This window comes from Eschrichtius robustus, chromosome 3 (genome assembly GCF_028021215.1).
Source record: "Eschrichtius robustus isolate mEscRob2 chromosome 3, mEscRob2.pri, whole genome shotgun sequence".
Lineage (NCBI taxonomy): Eukaryota > Metazoa > Chordata > Mammalia > Artiodactyla > Eschrichtiidae > Eschrichtius > Eschrichtius robustus.
Window position 1 is genome coordinate 188496927 of NC_090826.1, and position 19072 is coordinate 188515998.

The following is a 19072-nucleotide window of genomic DNA, read 5'->3' on the forward strand; positions in this document are numbered from 1 at the left end:
CCTCAGCACGGGAGCCAGCCTTCCGGAACTCACCACGATGAGTCCCATCTGATAGGAGCCCCTGGTGGCGTCTGCCCAGAGCAAGGTCTGCCGCAGCTACCCGCCCACTTCCCCCCGCACCCCCCCCGCCAGCCATCCCCTCCAGCCCTGCACACATCTGATGGGCAACAGAAGGAGACATTCAGAAGGGAACGCCCCATCTGTCTCCACCCACTCCCATACTGTGGAGAGAAGATTTTATGAACAAAGCCACTCATTCTAGATGCTCCTGGAGGTCATTTCTTCAACTTTTTGGAGAGGTATTTGTGGAACTTTCCAGATTACCTCAAAAGGAACCTTTGTATTACCTGACCGGTCCAGAGAGCGTTGTTTTGGTTGTTTGTTTGTTTCCCAGATAACCCTAAACTGACTTGGGATGCCCTTTCTGACACTATCGAGGCAGATGGAAAACACCGCCAGCCCCTCTGCTGCCCGTGTGGAGGAGGGGGGCCCCACGAGGGCATGTGCCACCCGCTGTCCCCGTGTGATGAGCCCCCCACAGACCTTTGTGTAGTCCAGACAGGGGCCACCGTGTGAAATGAGTGATTAAGTGTTGCTTCTTTTTTTTGTTTTCCCCTTCAAAATGCTGACTTCAAATCCCTATTTTTTTCCAGGTCTACGAGGTAAGACACTCACTCCTCTCCGTTTTCTCTTTGCCTTTGCCGTACCCTTCCCATCTCCAGAGCAACCCCCTCCCCCTAAACAGAGACGGCCACTCACGAGACTAACTGTGACCACCTCCGCCAAGCCCCTAATGCCCTCCCCTGCATGTCCATCCACGGCCGCCCCACGAGGACAGAGGAGAGGTCTGGCTGGGCGCCGAGCGGGAGGGCTCTGCCTCCTCCTGCCCGCCCCGACCCCGGTCCAAAGTCCACCTGTTATAAAAGCAGTCAGACCGCGCTCCCCCTGTCCGGAAAGTGAGCGCCCTATCTTTTGATCCATCAAACCCTAGAAGCCCCAAATGGAAGAGATTGCCAGAGGCCAGTTCAGTTTGGGGGTAGCCTCAAGATTTAGCTCTGGAGTGAGATGAACCAGAGAGAGGTGAGCGCTGGACCTCAGGTCACTCTAAAGCCTGAAGCCCTCTGAGCAGCCATGGGGTTTCCAAAGACCTTTCGGGGATTAGGGTATAAAAGGCTAAGACAAACAGAAAGCGAACCCACAATTTCCATGACAAACCAGACACGTTAAGGTCCACTCAAACCCTATCCCAACATTGTGCTGGGTGTTGTGAGGACAGGAAACACGGAGTCTGTGAGCTCAAGGGGTCTGCAGAATTGCCAGGGACACAAAAATACTGTCCATTTAAAACTGATAATAATCCAGCAGTGTCAAATGGTTAATTCAGTGAGTGAGGCTCAGGGAGCTGACAGACGAGAGACCCGTTCCGGAAGGCAGGCCCCAGGGGAACTAAAGCTACGGAGGTGGGATCGTGATGGGCAGAGAGGGGTATGCAGAGCTTCCTGCAGACCCTGGTCAGAAGGGGCGGCAGGCAGGGAGCAGGTCCCTCCCCCAGAGCTTGACCGAGGGGCACAGGGAGGAAGGACCTGAATGCAGGGGATTACTGAGACTTGAGTCTTAGTGCAGCCTCGCCCCAGGTGAGTTCCACACCAGCCCTTCGAGATGCTCGGATCTGAGGAACGCTGCCTTCTACACGCACGTATCTCAGGACAGAGTCCCGGTTCATTTTGCTGGATCCACTGTTTCCGGAACTCATCTGACCACGGAATCCCTCACCACATCACACCACACAGTGCAATGCCCAGCAGTTCTGCTGTGGGGACACGGAACCACACAGAGCTGTTCCCACTTAGGATCTCGGTGATCTTAGAGGGTGGGTGCTCCCGGCAGACGGGTGTCACAGGACCTGTTCCTGCATGTGCACACACACGTACACGCACACACAACTCACACACACACATAAACACATTCATACACACTGGTACACACATATACACACACGCACACACGGCTTCCTGGGAGGCAGGGGCTAGAGAAGTCTTCGTCGGGTTGAAAATCAGGAAGCCCGAGTCCTAGTCCCAGGTCTCCATCTCTGCAGAGAACGGTGCTTCCTGACACTCTGAGCCACGTGATGGCATGTCCCCCGCGCACACACTCCCTCCCTCACATCCCCATCACCAGATGGGTCTTCCTACCTCCCGCCTGGTAGAGACCCTGACACGCCCCGCCCGCAGCGCCAGCCACCACCTGCAGCTTTCCCAGGCTCCAGGAGACACACATGGAAAGAGTGCCCTCAGATTTGCACTCTCTTCTCTTGCTGTCCCAGCGATCTGGTTTGCTTTGACCCCTCCTTTACTCTCTGTGTCCGGCTGCCTCTCCGTCTCCCCGTGTGTGTGCGCGCATGCTAAATGGATGCATGTGACGGGTGTGGGACAGAAGCCTGGTCTCCCTCCCTCATGCCTAACACCCAGCTCATCAACACCCAAGACCAAGCCAGTTACGGTCAGATTATAATCCCCTGCGTACCTGGAGGAAATGCCGGGAGGTGTCCCTTATTCTGGGACATTTGAGTGGAAATACTCGAAAGCACTTGTATCTGGTTGTTTTCACCATCCTGTAATGTGCGGAGCACAGGAGGCACTAAAAGAAGCTTGGTTCCACTCCCTTCTGTTGATTCCACGGAATCGTAGTGTAAGTTTCTGGTGGGTAGATTCTGATCCGATGAGCCCTGCTCAGAGGTGGGTCCTGAGGCCCAAGTGAGCCAGGCTGCAGACGGAGCAGTTGCTGGTCTGCGGGAGAAGGTGGGATGGGGTCGCCGAGAGGCACGCCTTGTGTCCCGGGGCGTCCCCTCCGTCCCTTCACGGGTGCGGCTCCCCCACGGGGGAGCGAAGACCCAGAAAGTTCCCATAGCACAGCAGCAAGTCCCACTCTCTCTCAGCCCGAATTCCTAGGCGAGTCTCCCGTACGTATTCCATGAAACCAGTGAAGCCTTTGGGGGAGGCCTGCTTACCGACACATCCCTGCTTCTGGCCTCTGTCACAGAAGCCCCTCCGCCCTCACCGTCTCCAGCGCGGAGCCCTGACTGCTCTCTCCCCGGATCTGCTTTGTTCTAGCTCCGAAGTTCCTTCAACAAAGCCTTCAGCATAAAGAAGGGGCCCAAGTCCGCCTCCTCCTACTCTGACATCGAGGAGATCGCCACGCCCGACTCCTCGGCCCCCTCGTCCCCCAAACTGCAGCACCAGGCTACGGAGACTGCCTCGCCCTCCATCAAGTCCTCCGCCTCGTCCTCCGCGGGCACCGACGCCCCCGAGTGAGTGCCCCCCACTGCAGCCCCCTCCCCGGGCAGTGGGACCAGTTACCGCCACCCGCGGGCTCAGCGTCTAACGCCCGCCGCTCCCTGCCTCCTTCCAGGGGCCCCGCTCCCCCGGCCCCCCACGCCCGGCTGTTCCAGGGCAGCGAGGAGGAGGAGCCGGAGAAGAAGGAGGTGTCCGAGCTGCGCTCCGAGCTGTGGGAGAAGGAGATGAAGCTCACGGACATCCGCCTGGAAGCCCTCAACTCGGCCCACCAGCTGGACCAGCTGCGGGAGACCATGCACAACATGCAGGTCAGTCCCGGGCGGGGCCGCGGGGCGGGGCTGCAGGGAGGGGGCGGGGCGGGGCTCCTGGGCGGGGCGGGGCCGCGGGACCTGGCGGCCGAGGCTCCAGACCCCCGTGTTCTCGCCGCAGTTGGAGGTGGACCTGCTGAAAGCTGAGAACGACCGCCTGAAGGTGGCCCCGGGGCCCTCGGCGAGCTCCGCTCCAGGGCAGGCCCCGGGATCTTCGGCTTTGCCATCCCCTCGCCGCTCCCTGGGCCTGGCGCTCACCCCTCCCTTCAGCCCGAGCCTCGCAGATACAGGTACCTGTTGGGGAGAAGGCCCTGGGCGGGTGGAGAGAAGGAAAGGGTTCGCCCCCGCTCGCTCTGGTGCGGCTTCCTTGGGTCAGGGGCGTACCAGTGCTGCCGCCAAGCCGATGCTGGTGTCCTGAGACACCGAGGGTTGTTGTGGTCCTCAGACCTTAGTCACCGTTCAGGCTTGGTCTCCAGCTTCACTTTGGGGTTAGATAAAAACGTACTTGGAAAGGCTAGTGGCAGGAAGATGTAGGAAAGCCTGTGGATGCCGCCAAACCAACAGTCCTCTTCCTCACTTCCAGACCTGTCTCCCATGGATGGTGTCAGCACCTCTGGTCCGAAGGAGGAAGTGACTCTTCGGGTGGTAGTGAGGATGCCCCCACAGCACGTCATCAAAGGGGTACGGAACTTCGGGGGGGGCGGCACTGTCATGTCTGCCCAGGGAAGGCTGGGCTCGAAGGACCCCCGAACCCACAGCACTCAGCTCCCAAGGCCTCTTGCGTCCTCCCCTTCTTGGAGCCGTCTGCCCTGGGCTCACGTGCGTCCACCTTGGCCTCACAGGACTTGAAGCAGCAGGAGTTCTTCCTGGGGTGCAGCAAGGTCAGCGGGAAAGTTGACTGGAAGCTGCTGGATGACGCTGTTTTCCAGGTGTTCCAGGTAAGGGATGCGAGAACTCAGGCGGTCTGCTGGGCCTCTGACGGCACTGGGGTCTGGGGGCCTCTGAGGCTTTGTGCAGGAGTGCTCAGTGGGACAGACATTGCTCGTCCCCTTCCCCATCGACTTCTGTGCCCTGTAGCACTGCCTTCCTCGTGGCCTTCGTGTCTGTGTGTGTGTCCTGCTCCGTCATCTCCTTTCTCTCCCCCCTGTCCCGTCAGGACTACATTTCTAAGATGGACCCGGCCTCGACGCTGGGACTAAGCGCCGAGTCCATCCACGGCTACAGCGTCAGCCACGTGAAACGGCTGCTGGGTGCGGAGCCCCCGGAGCTGCCCCCCTGCCGCCGAGGGGTCAACAACATAGCAGTCTCCCTCAAAGGTCAGTCCCCGCTTCTGGGTGTGGGGCTGAGGAATGGGGGGGTGGAGACCATCGGGTGGTCCGTCACGCGTTCCTTGAGCAAGAGCTGGTCGAGAGGCTATAGGGCGAAGGTCACCGTGAGACGCGAGATGAGCGAGTCCGGTCCCGACCTGTCCCAGGGATGTTGTCGTTTGCAGGACATTTCTGCCCGGCCTGGGCTTCCCCTCCGCCCACCCCCGTACCGCACGGCCTGCCCCACGTTGCCAGAGCCAGGCCTGGGGGTTCCCGCGGGGTCCCCGGGTGAGGAAGGCGAGCCTCAGGGCCCCCCGCCCAGGCTCACGCCGTCGGGGGCTGGGGTCCAGGTCTCAAGGAGAAGTGTGTGGACAGCCTGGTGTTTGAGACGCTCATCCCCAAGCCCATGATGCAGCACTACATTGGCCTCCTGCTCAAGCACCGGCGCCTTGTCCTCTCCGGCCCCAGTGGCACCGGCAAGACCTACCTGACCAACCGCCTGGCCGAGTACCTGGTAGAGCGCTCCGGCCGCGAGGCCACCGACGGCATCGTCAGCACCTTCAACATGCACCAGCAGTCTTGCAAGGTGGCCGCCACCCCGCCTGCCCCGTCCTCCCTCCCCTTCCTCGCCTCCGCCTTGACCTCCCTGCCCCTCGGCGACCCCCTTTCCCGCCTCAGCCCTGCCCCAGTCTCCTCCCTCCCTGGGCCTCCGGGAGCTGCCACCCCAGCAGGGACCGCGGTCCGCGCTCTGTCCCCTCATGTCCCAGTGGCCCTCCGCCCACCTTGTCAGTCCCCCGCTTCTCTTTCATTTCCTTTCTCTCCAGGATTTGTCTCTGACGGTGGGCTTCCTTCAGGGAAGCACACAGAACTGTCACTACTGTGCTGTCCCCTGCCAGGTCCTGCTGCCTCCCGAGTTCCCCCCGACGCTGTGCCGTGGCTTCAAACCTTGGCCTCCACCTCTGCCCCACGGGGAGGCGCGTCCATTAGGAGTGGTTCCTGGTGTAAATCCATTGAAGAAAAGCGTGTGTTCCCCAACCCTGTGGGCTCTAGGGGCCACCGCTTCAGAAGGTTGCTCTGAGCCTTTGGGCCACTGCTGATCGGTCTGGGGTGGCGTCTTCCGTAGTTCCACGTCCAAGCGCGTCAAACAGGAACCAAGGCCCCAGGGGATCCAGAGGCAGCTCAGCTTCTCTGAAACCCTTCTCTTCAAGGCTTATCCAGGGGCTCACTGCTACCGAGTGTTGACCCACCGCCTTTTTTCATTTCAGGATCTGCAGCTGTATCTCTCCAACCTGGCTAACCAGATAGACCGGGAAACAGGAATTGGGGATGTCCCCCTGGTGATCCTACTGGATGACCTGAGTGAAGCAGGCTCCATCAGCGAGCTGGTCAATGGGGCCTTGACCTGCAAGTATCACAAATGGTAAGCTGGAGTCAGGACCAGCTTCATCACAGTGGGGAGGAGAGCCCGGTCTCAGCCCAAGCTGTGAGCTTCCCATGGGCGTCGCGGGAGGGTACATGGCAGAAAGCAAGTGTTCAGACAAGTCTAAGCAAATCTTTTCTCTCTCTTCCCACAGTCCCTATATTATAGGCACCACTAATCAGCCGGTGAAAATGACACCCAATCACGGCTTGCATCTGAGCTTCAGGTAAGGACTGTGGCCCTGGATGAGCCTTCCAACCCTACCCGAGTCTGTAAACCAGTTCAATCCAGGATGTGGCCAGAGGCGTAGCAGAAGGAGACAGAAGTAGCGGAGCCCTGTGGGCTGGGGAGAGGGCAGGTGTGTGTGCTGTGTCAGTGCAGGGGGAGACCGACCCCTGAGACAGGAGAGGACTGTAAAACTGAGAGATGCGGCTTCGTGGCTGAGGTTCAGGTTCTGTGCCCGCACGCCCCTTGTCCAGGCCAGTGAGGTCAGATGGTTACCTGAGGGGGGTCACCGATCTGAGAAGTCAGCTCTGCCGCGGCCCTGAGTTCAGCGGACACCACGGGCATTAGTGGGAGGAAGGGGGGGATGGGCCCGCGGGGGATGAGCCGGACACGTCCCTGCGCACTCCGCCCCACCCTTCGCATCCCTGGCCGCAGGATGCTGACCTTCTCCAACAACGTGGAGCCTGCCAACGGCTTCCTGGTTCGCTACCTGAGGAGGAAGCTGGTGGAGTCGGACTGCGACGTCAACGCCAACAGGGAGGAGGTGCTGCGGGTGCTGGACTGGGTGCCCAAGCTGTGGTACCACCTGCACACCTTCCTGGAGAAGCACAGCACCTCGGACTTCCTCATCGGTACGGCCCGCCCTGCCATGGCCTGCTGCGCCGCACCTGGGGGCCAGGGTCGGGGGCACTCCCCTGCCTTCTCGTGTCTTCAGCACATAGAGTCACCGACCCTGTGCCTGAGTCACTGCGCCAGCGCCCCCGGCGCAGTCCGCACCCTGAGTCAGCCATCAGAGAGCTGACCCCTCACCCTCATTTCCCCACGATTACTGGGAAGAAGGGGGGAAGGGATTTCCCCTCGCTCCCCCACCTCCCGTCCACCCAGGGAGGCATCGTTCACGAGGCTGCAGCCAGGCTCTCAGCTCCCGCCCGTCCTGACCTCAGTCTCAGTTTAGCCCAGCCCTGCGCTTCTTTCAACCCTGTGGTTATGAGACCCTCTGCCTGGTGTTAAGGAGTCAAGGGGGCAGATGACCAGGGAGAGCAAGGTTCTCGGCCGTCTTCACGGCCCTGTCCTCTTCCCAGGCCCCTGCTTCTTTCTGTCCTGCCCCATCGGCATTGAGGACTTCCGGACCTGGTTCATTGACCTATGGAACAACTCCATCATTCCCTACCTGCAGGAAGGGGCCAAGGACGGCATCAAGGTGAGCCCGCCCTCGACTCTGCTCAGCCCAGACGCCAGGCTGGCCCACCTCACAGAGCGGAAACAGGGTTAGACACGGGGCCACGGAGATCTTTAGGGTCTCCTCCTGACAGGTCGGGTGAGGCACTGGACAGACCACGCTGCTTTCCTGCCTTCGGCCAGCGTTCAGCAAATCGCTAAATGACCACTGACCCTGGGGCCGTGTGTCCAGCCCTAGGCCTTCTGGCTCTGCTCTAGGGATCAGGGCAGAGAGAGAAATAATTGAGCAAAGAATTAAGTAAAACCCTATTACAGCCTTAGCTCATTACTAACTACTAATATGTTACTCTGGCCAAGTTGCTTAAACTGTTTAATATCCTCATGTGTAAAAAAGGAGGTGGTATAAATTCTGTTCTGCCTAAATCACTGGCAGTGTTGCGAAGGCAAATGAAATACGTGAAAACACTTGTAAAAGTAAAAGTTAGAATAAGAACTTGGTGTGAAAGGAAAATGTCATTTTTTTTAAAACCTCCTTAGTTTTCTCACGTGTTAATTAGGGCATGATCCAGTGACCTGTGATGCGGTGACTAGACCCTACTGGTCACGTATTATCCATAGAAGTAATGTGTCACTGTGATAGACACTGCCTGATGATATGGTAGATTTCTAGAGATGCAGTGTATCATTATTTCATTTAATTTGCACTGTTATTAATAGTTTTCCAACTTACATCATTTTTTTAAAAGCTCTTTTGTGTTTTTTTTAAGTTAATTAATTAATTATTTTTGGCTGAGTTGGGTCTTTGTTGCTGCACGCGGGCCTTCTCTAGTTGCAGTGAGCGGGGGCTACTCTTCGTTGTGGTGCACGGGCTTCTCATTGCGGTGGCTTCTCTTGTTGCGGAGCACGGGCTCTAGGCGCGCGGGCTTCAGTAGTTGTGGCTCGCGGGCTCTCGAGTGCAGGCTCAGTAGTTGTGGCTCACAGGCTTAGTTGCTCCGCAGCACGTGGGATCTTCCCGGACCAGGGCTTGAACCCGTGTCCCCTGCATTGGCAGGCGGATTCTTAACCACTGCGCCACCAGGGAAGTCCCCCGACTTACATCATTTTTACACAGATAATATCTCATTTCAACAAAGTTGAAATTTCTTTCAAAAGGTATTACTAAACTGAAAGAATTTACTTGGAAAATAAAATCGTAGGGTCGTAAGATTTGTCCATGTTAAGTTTTAATGCAGTCTGCCAAATTATCCTCCCAAATGGTTTCTACCAATTTATGCCAACTTATTTTACTTCCCTTGTTGGGAAACACAAAGGAAATCCCACAGGGATCAGAGCCTCAAGCTTTACGTTTGAGGAAGTACACACGCCATCAGGAGACTCCACGAACAAGCCTCTCATCTGCGGGTTCCTCGCCCAGTGATCACATTTCTCCTTCTCTCCAGGTTCACGGGCAGAAAGCCGCCTGGGAGGACCCCGTGGAGTGGGTCCGGGACACTCTTCCCTGGCCGTCAGCCCAACAAGACCAGTCAAAGCTGTACCACCTGCCCCCACCCACCGTGGGCCCTCACAGCATTGCTTCGCCCCCTGAGGACAGGACGGTCAAGGACAGCACCCCCAGCTCCCTGGACTCCGACCCGCTGGTGAGTAGAGGCCGCTCTAAGGCAAAAGTCAGAGTGTCACAGAACTGAACCCTCGTCCACAGCCCGCTGGGGCCCGGAGGCCTGGACAAGCATGAGGCCAGTGGGTGGGAAACTCTGGCCATCAGAACCCTGGGCTAAGCTACACAGTGTCACCCGCCAGCAAGGTGTGTGTCATCTAGCAACGACCCGGGTCCGGGCAGAGCCCAGGTGGGAACGGCGGCCAGAGCAGGAGAGCAGTGGGACCCATGGGTGCTTGTCCTGCTCCCGCTGCTGGTCCCTGGTGTCATCCTGGGGGCTGCCGCGGTCCAGGGACTATAGGAGCCCGTAGAAAGTAAGCGGAGACAAGTGACAAACCAGGGGAAATACCTGCAGTGCTCGTAACCAAGAGAGGATTGACACCCAGAACACGTGACCCTTCCCCCCAAAACTGCCATGCAGAACAACAATGGGCAAAGGAGGCAAGGGGCAGGTGTTGACTGGAGGAAATGCAAAGGGCCAATAAAGGGACTTCCCTGGTGGCGCAGTGGTTAAGAATCCACCTGCCAATTCAGGGGACACAGGTTCGAGCCCTGGTCTCGGAAGATCCCACCTGCCACGGAGCAACTAGGCCCGTGAGCCACAACTACTGAGCCTGCGCTCTAGAGCCCGCGAGCCACAACTACTGAGCCTGTGTGCCACAGCTACTGAAGCCTGCGTGCCTAGAGCCTGTGCTCCACAACAAGAGAAGCCACGACAATGAGAAGCCCGCGCACTGCAACGAAGAGTAGCCCCCGCTCGCCGCAACTAGAGAAAGCCGGCGTGCAGCAACGAAGACCCAACGAAGCCAAAAATAAATACATAAGTAAATAAATAAATAGATTAATTAACTTAAAAAGTACTATTAAAAAAAAGGGCCAATAAAAACAGAAAAAGACCCTTTCCCTCCCTAATCACTGAGGAGACGCGTATCACAAGGAGATAACTGTTTCACGTTTGCAGAATCGTGTGTGTGGGGAAGCTTGGACCTTCCTTCTGCTGGTGGGGCATTTGTCAGTCACTGTTTTGGAGGATGATTTGGCAGATGGTCTGAAAAACTTAACGTGCACAAACTCCAGGACCTTGCAATTTTACCTTTTCGAGTAGGAGATTCCTCTACTTTAGTCCTAAGACATTTTATTTAAATTTTGACCTTGTAGAAGACAGGTGTCCTCTGTGTCAAAAGGCTTTTAAATCGGGAGGGTGCGAATATCATGGAAACAGAGGCTGGAAGGCAGAGCCATAGAGAGGCAATGAGGCTTCCTTAGCTGAATGGAGAGTCAGAGTCGTGAAGTGTTGAGGGAAACTGAGGAAGAAGGGCGGGAGGTGGGACTTCCCCGGCGGTCCAGTGGTTAAGACTCCACGCTTCCAATGCAAGGGGTGCGGGTTCGATCCCTGGTCGGGGAACTAAGATCCCACGTGCCGCGCGGCACAGCTCAGCCCCCGCTGAAGCGATGCGGTGGGAGCTAGGGAGAAGCAGGTCCTAAGGGCACTGGGTGCAGCCGCTGGGCCGTGGTCTGTTGCAAGGAGAGCTGTTAGACGGTCTTTGGGCCCTTCCCACCCCCTCCTAGGACTGGTTGGATCTGCGGGAGCGCCGGCACCTTGCGGGGCGGAGGTGGCTCTGCCCTCTGGCCTTCCCCGCACGTCACGGCCAGAGCAGCACCCTACCTGCCCGGCACTCCCGAGGGCTGGTCCCTGCATTCGAGCTTACACGCAGGGTGGAAGCAGTCATCTTGGCCTCTTCCTGAAACAGCCGCAAACTCTCTGGGCTCTCAGCCCCTTGCAGACCCAGGACCAGACCCCACAGTCTGATTTTCTGTGTTTCCCAAAGTCCCAACTCTCCGTAACTGTCTCTCCGCCCCTCTTTAGATGGCCATGCTGCTGAAACTTCAGGAGGCTGCCAATTACATCGAGTCTCCAGACCGAGAAAGCATCCTGGACCCCAACCTCCAGGCCACGCTCTGAGGGCCCGGCGGCCAGTCACAGGACAGCAGGACACGGACACTGCGGCGGGCGGCCTCCTCCTCCCCGCTTCCTCCTGGGCGCTGGCTCTCTGGCCACGAGGACAGGAGGGGGGAGGTGGAAGGAGGGGGCGGCTTCCTGGTGCTGCACCTTCAAGAACTCCCGCTGGGACTGGTGGGTGGACCTGTGTCCCCAGGTACATTTCCTGGCCTCCTCTTGTGACTTTGGGGAAAAGATGATCCTGGGTCTTTTTCCTTGATTTCTTGTCTCAATTACAAACTCCTGAGCTTGCTGGGGAGGGGTTCAGAAGACATCAAACAAGCCTGCAGTGGTTCGTAACTGATGCTCACAGACAACTCAGAGACACGGCCCCGTGGGGGAATCTGCGGGGGGAGGCGGCGGCTCCCCAGACCTTCCCGCGGACCCTGCCCAGTTCCGTCGCCACTGCCAACAGCTCTCCCCGCACCCCGAGATTTGGCTGCAGCCCAGAAAAAGAAGCATGTGATTTAAAAACGTTTAAATCAATCTGTAAAGGGTTTAAAAAAAAAAAAAAAAAGAAAAGCTGAAGCTGGAGGGAGGAAATCCATTTGCCTGGGCAGAGAGCGTGCCGGCCGCCCTGCCCTCTGGACCACATGGGGGCACCGACGAGACGGCTGTGATCTGAGAAGTTGCCAGACCCCAGAGGTGCCACCACAGCCTTCGGAGAAGCACCGCCGGCTCCGTCTCAGCCTCTAATTTAACACGCATGAGTCAATAAACCCTACTTTTTTTACTTTTTATTTTTGTTTTTTGTTTTGTTTCCATTTTCCCCTCCCATTTGCCTATTTATTCTCCTCCTCTTTTTTTGGTTTCTTTTTTTCCATTTCCTCCCACGTCCACGAGATGCTCACGTTGCTTTTCCAAGTCGCTCTTTGGAGAGCCCGATGCCACCTGATTGGCACCAGCTAGACACCTGCCATGCCACTATGTCTGCCACCCTTGGGGCTCACATGGGACATGAAGCATTGGCTCAGCAGTGGGACAAGAGGGACCTCGAGGTCCCTTTTGAGAAAACACACGCTCTGCCTGGAGCCCGGCGGCCAGCCTCTGGAGGAGAGCGCATCGCCTCACCCTGATACAAGATCTAATCTGAGCTTCCCCGTGGACTGGAGGAAAACCGGAAACTGGAAATCTCTCTGTCCTGTGGCCTGTGGAGCCCCTCGCTGCACTATTCTGATGGCGACCGCTTTGCCCAACTGAATCCAAAATCCCCAGCCGGCCTTTACTGTTGGTTTAGAACAAGTGACTAGTCCCTTAGGAGCGGACATCCATGTGAGATGCTCCCAATCAGAATATAAGGAGTTTGATTTGGTGGCAGAGATCTGCCTTCCGAAGGGATCCACTTTTTGCAGAAGTTGCCCTGAAGTTTTCGGCAGTCCTAATTCCTTCATTGGACAAGCACTTATAGGGCACTTACCGTGTACAAGTCACTAGGTTAAAAAAAAAAAAAAGACGTGGGCCCTTACGTTCACAGTCTAGTAGGACATGTTAACTTCCATTAAATGCACACATCTCCTTGTTTTCTGGACCTTCAGGATCACCTGAGAAATGGAGCCAAAACCCCAGGAGCCAGCCAGCGAGAAGCCCGTGACTAGGTGTCCGGCGCACTGGGTTGCCTGGTGAGGCTGCGGTTTTGGGCTCTGCAGACCAGGGATGTGTGATGAGCCTGGGCCCAAGTGTTTGCTCTTCAGATCCCCAAGTAGCACAAGACCTTATCAGAACCTACAGGCACACTAATCACTAACCAGGATCGCTCTGTCCCGCCAAACCAAGGAGTGGCTGCATCTGAATCTTCGTATCAGAAGACTTTCATTTAGGTCCAAAAGGTGGTCCAGATTGCTCCCTCCAAAAGCTTCTGCATTCACCCGGTGGCTCCCGTGGGTGACGGGTTCGTCTCTGCTGGAGACGACGTCTGCTGATGCTGCTAGAGCCGTGGAGACCCCCAACTCAGCCGGAAAATATGCAATTCTGAGCGGGAAGAGGCTGTCTGTCCAAGGATGGTGCTGACATCACTGCCTTAAGGTCTCCGCCGTGCAGAAGGAGGAGGCCCCAGAGGTGGGCGTTCTAGCTTGGAAGGACGGGGAAACACCCGAGCGGGCCTTCTCTGGGCTCTGGCCTCTCATGGCCCCTCCCCGGCTGCAGTCCCGTGGCCGGGCTTAGGCTCCCAGCGCCGTCTCCACCCGGGGGCTGAGCCTTTCTCTCTGTTCTCGGTGCTGCCCAGCCAGTGCCTTCGATCATGGGTATTAACTGGCTACTTGAGAAAAAGGAAAGGGGTGACCCTCTTCCTCCATTCCAACTGCCTCAGACCCCCAAAGCGATTCCTGCTTCCCTGGTCACCGTGGATACCACCGCGAAGTTTACGTGGATCCTCAGCAGGCTGGCTCTGGAGGCCTCGGGTTCCGGCGTTTCATCTCCGTTCCCGGATCCACCGCTCTGCTCTCGGCTGACTGCTGCGTTTAGCCCGGGTCTCCAGCCACTTGCCGCCAGAAAGTGGGATCCCATCTGGCGAAGTGGCACCGCCCCTCCGCTTTCCCTCTGGAGCCTGGGCCCCTGTTTCCACTTGTCCACCTGGGCCCCTGGCTGTGGGCGTTGGTCATCCCCCAGGAATCACGGTGACATGGCGACTGGGGCAGGCCGAGCCTCCTCACGGTGCTAGGACCCTCGGGGCGCTCATCCAGAGTCCTCTGAAGCTGAAACCCGAGCCCCACTGCCTCCACCCTGGAATGAGTGGCAAGTGCAGATCCACAGCATTCTCTCCCACCTACACCCCTGCTTCTTGGTCGAGACCACTGGGATCCCTCAAAAAAGAAAAGCTGGGTCCCAGGGCTAAACTCTCAACGCCCAGCACCTTGAGAAGAATCCGGCCTCTCCAGGACTGGAGTGTGTGCCCTCCCCCACCTCCAGCCCCCAACTCCTTTCCTCACCAAAGCCGGCGAGCAGACCACGTGGTTCAATGCCCAACCCCGCTTCAGGGCAGAGGTGCGGCTGCGGCCCCTCGTTCCTGGATGAAGGAGACCAACGCATTTTGTCCAGTGTATTTGTCCTCAGCCCCTGCCTAGGCACGAAAAATAAAGTACTAGGTAATGGAGGCCAGCAGAGGACCCGATGTCTGTGTGTGTCTCTCTCACAAGAGCAGTTGACGGCTGCCACTCCCTATCTTCTGAGCTTTATCGAGTATTTTTTAAAACCTCTGCTTTGAGGCAGCTCTGCGGTGCTTATCTCTGTGTGTGCGTTGAGTGTCATCCCAGCGTCTCTGTCACGTGGTCGAAGCCTCGGGAAGCTGCAGGGAAGTAGGGTTTCCTGAGGTCCTGGGGAGCCCCCATTGCAGAGTCCTTAGTGGTTGACATGCTAAGCTTTGGTCACATGCTAAGCTTTGGTTCTGAATTACCAACCTTCTCACTCATCTACCCATACTCCTTAAGAACCTAAGACAAAATAGTGATTTTTTAAAAAATTTTTATTTCTTGCTTTCTGGTTTTCCTGGTTTGGGCCTAATCTCACCATTTCTTCACTCCTAGCTCCCTGAGACAAGACTCCCAGTCTTCAGAGGGGCACTCTTCAGGCTCTGAGGTCACTTTATTTCCTGTACTTGTCCAAGAGGAGGAAGAAAGCAGTGGTGACCTGCTCCTTCTCACCAGCACCTCACACACACCTACCCTGCACAGAGGTGAAAGTTGCCTGCATGAGTGGGGCTTGGCCCTGTAAGCTGGGATCAGGGCAAGCCTCCATGCTGCTTTAGGGACCCTTTATTGCAAGGCGTTTGGGAGAGGAAGTTGCGCTTGTGCTAATCACACATTGAACGGGGCATTCTTTCTAGGGCTAAAGTCATCTGGGTCACCAAATGTAACTTCTCATCATACTTTTTTCCCTTTCCTTAATCCTGGGCCTTAGCTAAGCTGAAGCTAGTAAGTATAGACTCTATAAGCAAACCCCCTCAACTGATGGGGAGAAATGTGCTCTTCCAGAGGGTTCACTAGTGGAACCCCAGTACTCTCTTATGATGACTGATATCTACTAGTGAGTTCTGGTCCGTGGCCCCCACCAAAGAGGCCGTGAGAAAATGGTCTTAGGGACACTGTGTTCCCAGAAGGCCAAAGCCTGAGGATAACGCCCTTTACAGTTGAATCCGTTTTATATATTCATGAGCCCTCAGTCAACCTGATCAGGGATACAGGGGGCCACCACCTTGGCTTGCCCACTGCTGAAGGTCCATGTGTGCGTGTCAGCTCAGCCCAGCCTGGAGCAAGTGCTCCAGCCGCAGACCCTGCGAGAGACGGCATAGTCTGAACGTGAGGACACCAAGAGAAATTTGGAAGCTGCAGAAATACCAACACAGTGGAAAATTAAGCCTGTGTGTACTGGATCCTCCCACTTTGGTGTTTTGGTTCTTTCTTAGTGGTTATGCCACGGAGACTTTTCTGTGACAGGCATGGTCATGGAAGTAAGTGAACACTTGGTCCCTTGATTCATCTCTCTTTTTTTTTTTTTTTTTTCTTTTTGGCTGTGCCCCTCGGCTTGCAGGATCTTACTTCCCCGACCAGGGATTGAACCCAGGCCACAGCAGTGAAAGCACCGAATCCTAACCACTGGACTGCCAGGGAATTCCCACCTCTTTCATTTTTTTTTGCCTCCTCTAAACTATTTATTCTGATTTCTCGACAAGTGAGTTAATTGGATAGGCCCCCGTGACAGACATTGCATACTCGAATTCATAGCTTTCTGCCAAAACAACATATTGTGTGCTGCTATATTTTCTGCATCGGAACTGGGAGCTGACGCCCACCTCTTTCGTTTCTTAATATGTTCTTACATATGTTTCCAGACCAGCAGTGCTGGCAGCCTCTGAGGACTTGTTAGACATGAAGTTCTCAGACCCCAGCCCGGACCTGTTGAATCAGAAACTGGGGAGAAGGCCCAGCGATTCGTGTTTTAACGAACCTCTTGGTAATTCTGCACACTACGGTTTGCAGCTCACTGTGTTAGGGAAAGCCAAGGGTCAGAGTCCCCACACTGGGGCTTTAGGACCAAAAATAAAGTCCTAGGTTATAATTCAGACTTTAACATTAGTTTCAGAGTGTTCTCATGCTTCCTCATGATTCTGTTTTTCCTTTCATTTAACAGAAAGGACGCGTATGTGTGCCTTTGGGCAGAAGTTAGGGGGGAATGCTTGCATCTCCTAGTCAAACACAACCTTCAGAGAAAAATGTCATGGCTCTGAGATTCCTAAGGAGCTTCCCAGGGGGACGCAGTGGGAGAGCTCTTCCAGGTAGCTCTTCTGCTGGGTGACGTGTCTACTCACCTTTTTTCTGGTGATACAATAGGATGAGAACGGTTTAAAAATGTGACTTGCATTTCCATGAAAACTTGTTCTCTTAGCAGCATCCCTCGCCCTTGCCCCAGTTCTAAAGGGCATCGCCAGGTCTGAGAACCTGCCAGAACCTCCTGCCCCCCCCCCCACACACACACCCACCCCGGCCCTGCTCAGTCCGCAGGAGAAAGGTTCAGGCAGTGGAGCACCAAGTCGTCGGGGTCATCCATCCCTTCCCCGCACCAGGACACACAACTGCTCATGGCGGTAGAATAAAAAAAAAATTTTTTTTAATCTGAAAGGAGCTTCATATCTTTCCAAACTCACAGACCCCCGCTGGTGGGGCCGTGTGGGAGATGAGGTGCGTACAACTGGTTTTGTTTCAAGTTTGTCCATTTTCCTCATGAGAGCACTTGTGGGTGGAGGACGAAGAACCATCCGGCATTGGGCCTCCTGAGCTCGGGGACCAAGCAGCCGGAGGAGGACGAGAAGGCGAGTGAAGCGCTGCACTAAAGTCACCCCGGGTCCTTCATCCAGCTCCTGCGGGGTCTCCCCGCATCCAGGCCATGTCTTGTGTCTCCAGACAGAAGATGTGGATGGGAAGGCAGGGGTTCCCATCCCAGCCCCATCCCAGCCCGTCTCTGGGCCACTGCTGTGCGAGGACCTCCCACTTGCTGTTTTTGGTTTTTTGGGTTTTTTTTTTTTAACAGAACAATCTTTTTCTCAAATGAATTCCAGCCCCTGCTGGGTTCCTTTCCTTGTCCCTAACGCACCCGTCCCGTTTTAGGCAGCGCTGTTTGTGTGATGGAATCTTGTTTCTCAAACGCATGGCGATCCTCAGGTGGAAGGTGGGCAGGAATCTTTGCAACACTTTTTTTTTTTTAATTTATTGTGCACAAACCCCCAAACCAGGATATGTGTGTGTGTCTGTGTGTTTATGGTTTTTATCACTGGCCCTCCCTCTTTCAACCTACCCCCCTTTATATCTGATGTAGAGAAAGTGAGCCGTTGTACATAGTTGCGGTAACAATCATAAAGAGAGCTGGGCCGTGCCCTCGGTGATTCATCTTAAATAACAAAGTGGTTGAAAGTTAAATCCATGCCGGGGCCGCAGAAGAGGCCTTCCTCCATCACTGCCAGAGGCCCCTCACCTGGGCCCTCTGTCCATCAGGCATGTCTCCTCCCACCAAGAGTCACCTGTTTGATGCCATTTGCATTTCAATAAAGTTATCTTCTGTGTTGTCCTATAGCTCTCTCCAGCTCCCTCTGTCTGGTTTCCGTCTCCATTTATCTCCTGGCACGTGCCTTGATCGGGAAGGTCATTTGCCGAACCCAGAGGTAAGAGCCACCTGCCTGGATATCTGATCCTCAGCCCTAAGCAGGACCCTCTTGGCCCCTTTGGTTGAGGGTGGGGTGGGGTCCTGCTTGCAGACTGGACGCAGCCTCCTTCACCAGAACTCGAAACGTCCAGCCCAGACCTCGGGGCTCTTTGAATCCTTCATCCACTGCCTCGATGTTTGAAAACATACCACCCTCTGGACTTGCCTAAGTTTTCTTCTTGGGGTAAAAGTGACTAAACCTCTGAGAAAAGAAGCTGTTCTAATAGAGTTCTGCTTCTCCTGGCCACTGAAAGAAGGAAAATAGGAAGTCCTACTCTGCCCTACTGTGGAACTGTGGCGTCCAAAAGGGCATCTTTCCCCTACGAAATTGTGGTGACACAAGCCACCTCTGCCCTCTAGTAGGAGGTGGCAAGTGCGTTTAGAGCTCTCCTCAAAATAAATAATCGAGGAATCATTCTTTCGGAAGAATACTCAGGCGAGGTGACTTAATTCCTGTTACCAGCTTAGCCTCTGAAGTCTTAGAACTGGGCTAGGAATTGCTAACTGGTTTCCGTTGCCACTTGGGAAGGAGTTGTGGTTCCTAGAAACGTTTTCAAGGCAGTTAACCTGAACAGCTTACTAAGAAATGCCTGTTCCCATTTGCTGTGACCCTGGCACTCCAACGACAGCCCCATCCCTGTGCCGCCGCGTGCTTGCCCCTGCCCTGCACTGCTAACCCCTCTCAACAGTCCTCTCCGCTTGCTCCAGGCTTTAGGAGTGTCTCTGCACCTTGAGCCATGTCCCCGAGCAGCCCAGGATGGCCATATTAACTACTTATCCCCCCACCCTGTAAGGTCCAGCCATAATTTCCCTGGAAAAAAACTTTATACTTTCTCAGCTAGTAGGACTTATTCTCAATGGGACTTGTAAGCACTTACTCTGGACGGAATTCCCTTTCCCACGCTGCTCTCTCCTGGCCAGCCACGGTCCAACCTTGAGGTTGGGTTCATCCACCTGAAAAACCAATGGACTCCCCACTGCCCAGTCCACGCAGATTCCT

At 55.7% G+C, this 19072-nt stretch overlaps 1 protein-coding gene across 8 annotated transcripts in view; it reads left to right on the forward strand.

Annotated features, from left to right (window-relative positions):
* The window catches only part of NAV1 (neuron navigator 1), a 212991-nt gene extending 198508 nt beyond the window's left edge, over nt 1-14483 (forward strand). For all 8 annotated transcript variants that reach the window (XM_068541883.1, XM_068541882.1, XM_068541885.1 and 5 more), the window contains 13 exons: nt 3111-3307; nt 3409-3601; nt 3723-3891; nt 4185-4282; nt 4444-4539; nt 4758-4917; nt 5259-5494; nt 6174-6328; nt 6483-6554; nt 6989-7185; nt 7636-7754; nt 9172-9369; nt 11254-14483. In XM_068541883.1, coding sequence (XP_068397984.1) covers nt 3111-3307; nt 3409-3601; nt 3723-3891; nt 4185-4282; nt 4444-4539; nt 4758-4917; nt 5259-5494; nt 6174-6328; nt 6483-6554; nt 6989-7185; nt 7636-7754; nt 9172-9369; nt 11254-11349 — 1986 coding nt within the window. In that variant the 3' untranslated portion in view covers nt 11350-14483. The remainder of the gene's footprint in view (nt 1-3110; nt 3308-3408; nt 3602-3722; nt 3892-4184; nt 4283-4443; nt 4540-4757; nt 4918-5258; nt 5495-6173; nt 6329-6482; nt 6555-6988; nt 7186-7635; nt 7755-9171; nt 9370-11253) is intronic.
* Nucleotides 14484-19072: the final 4589 nt, after the last annotated feature.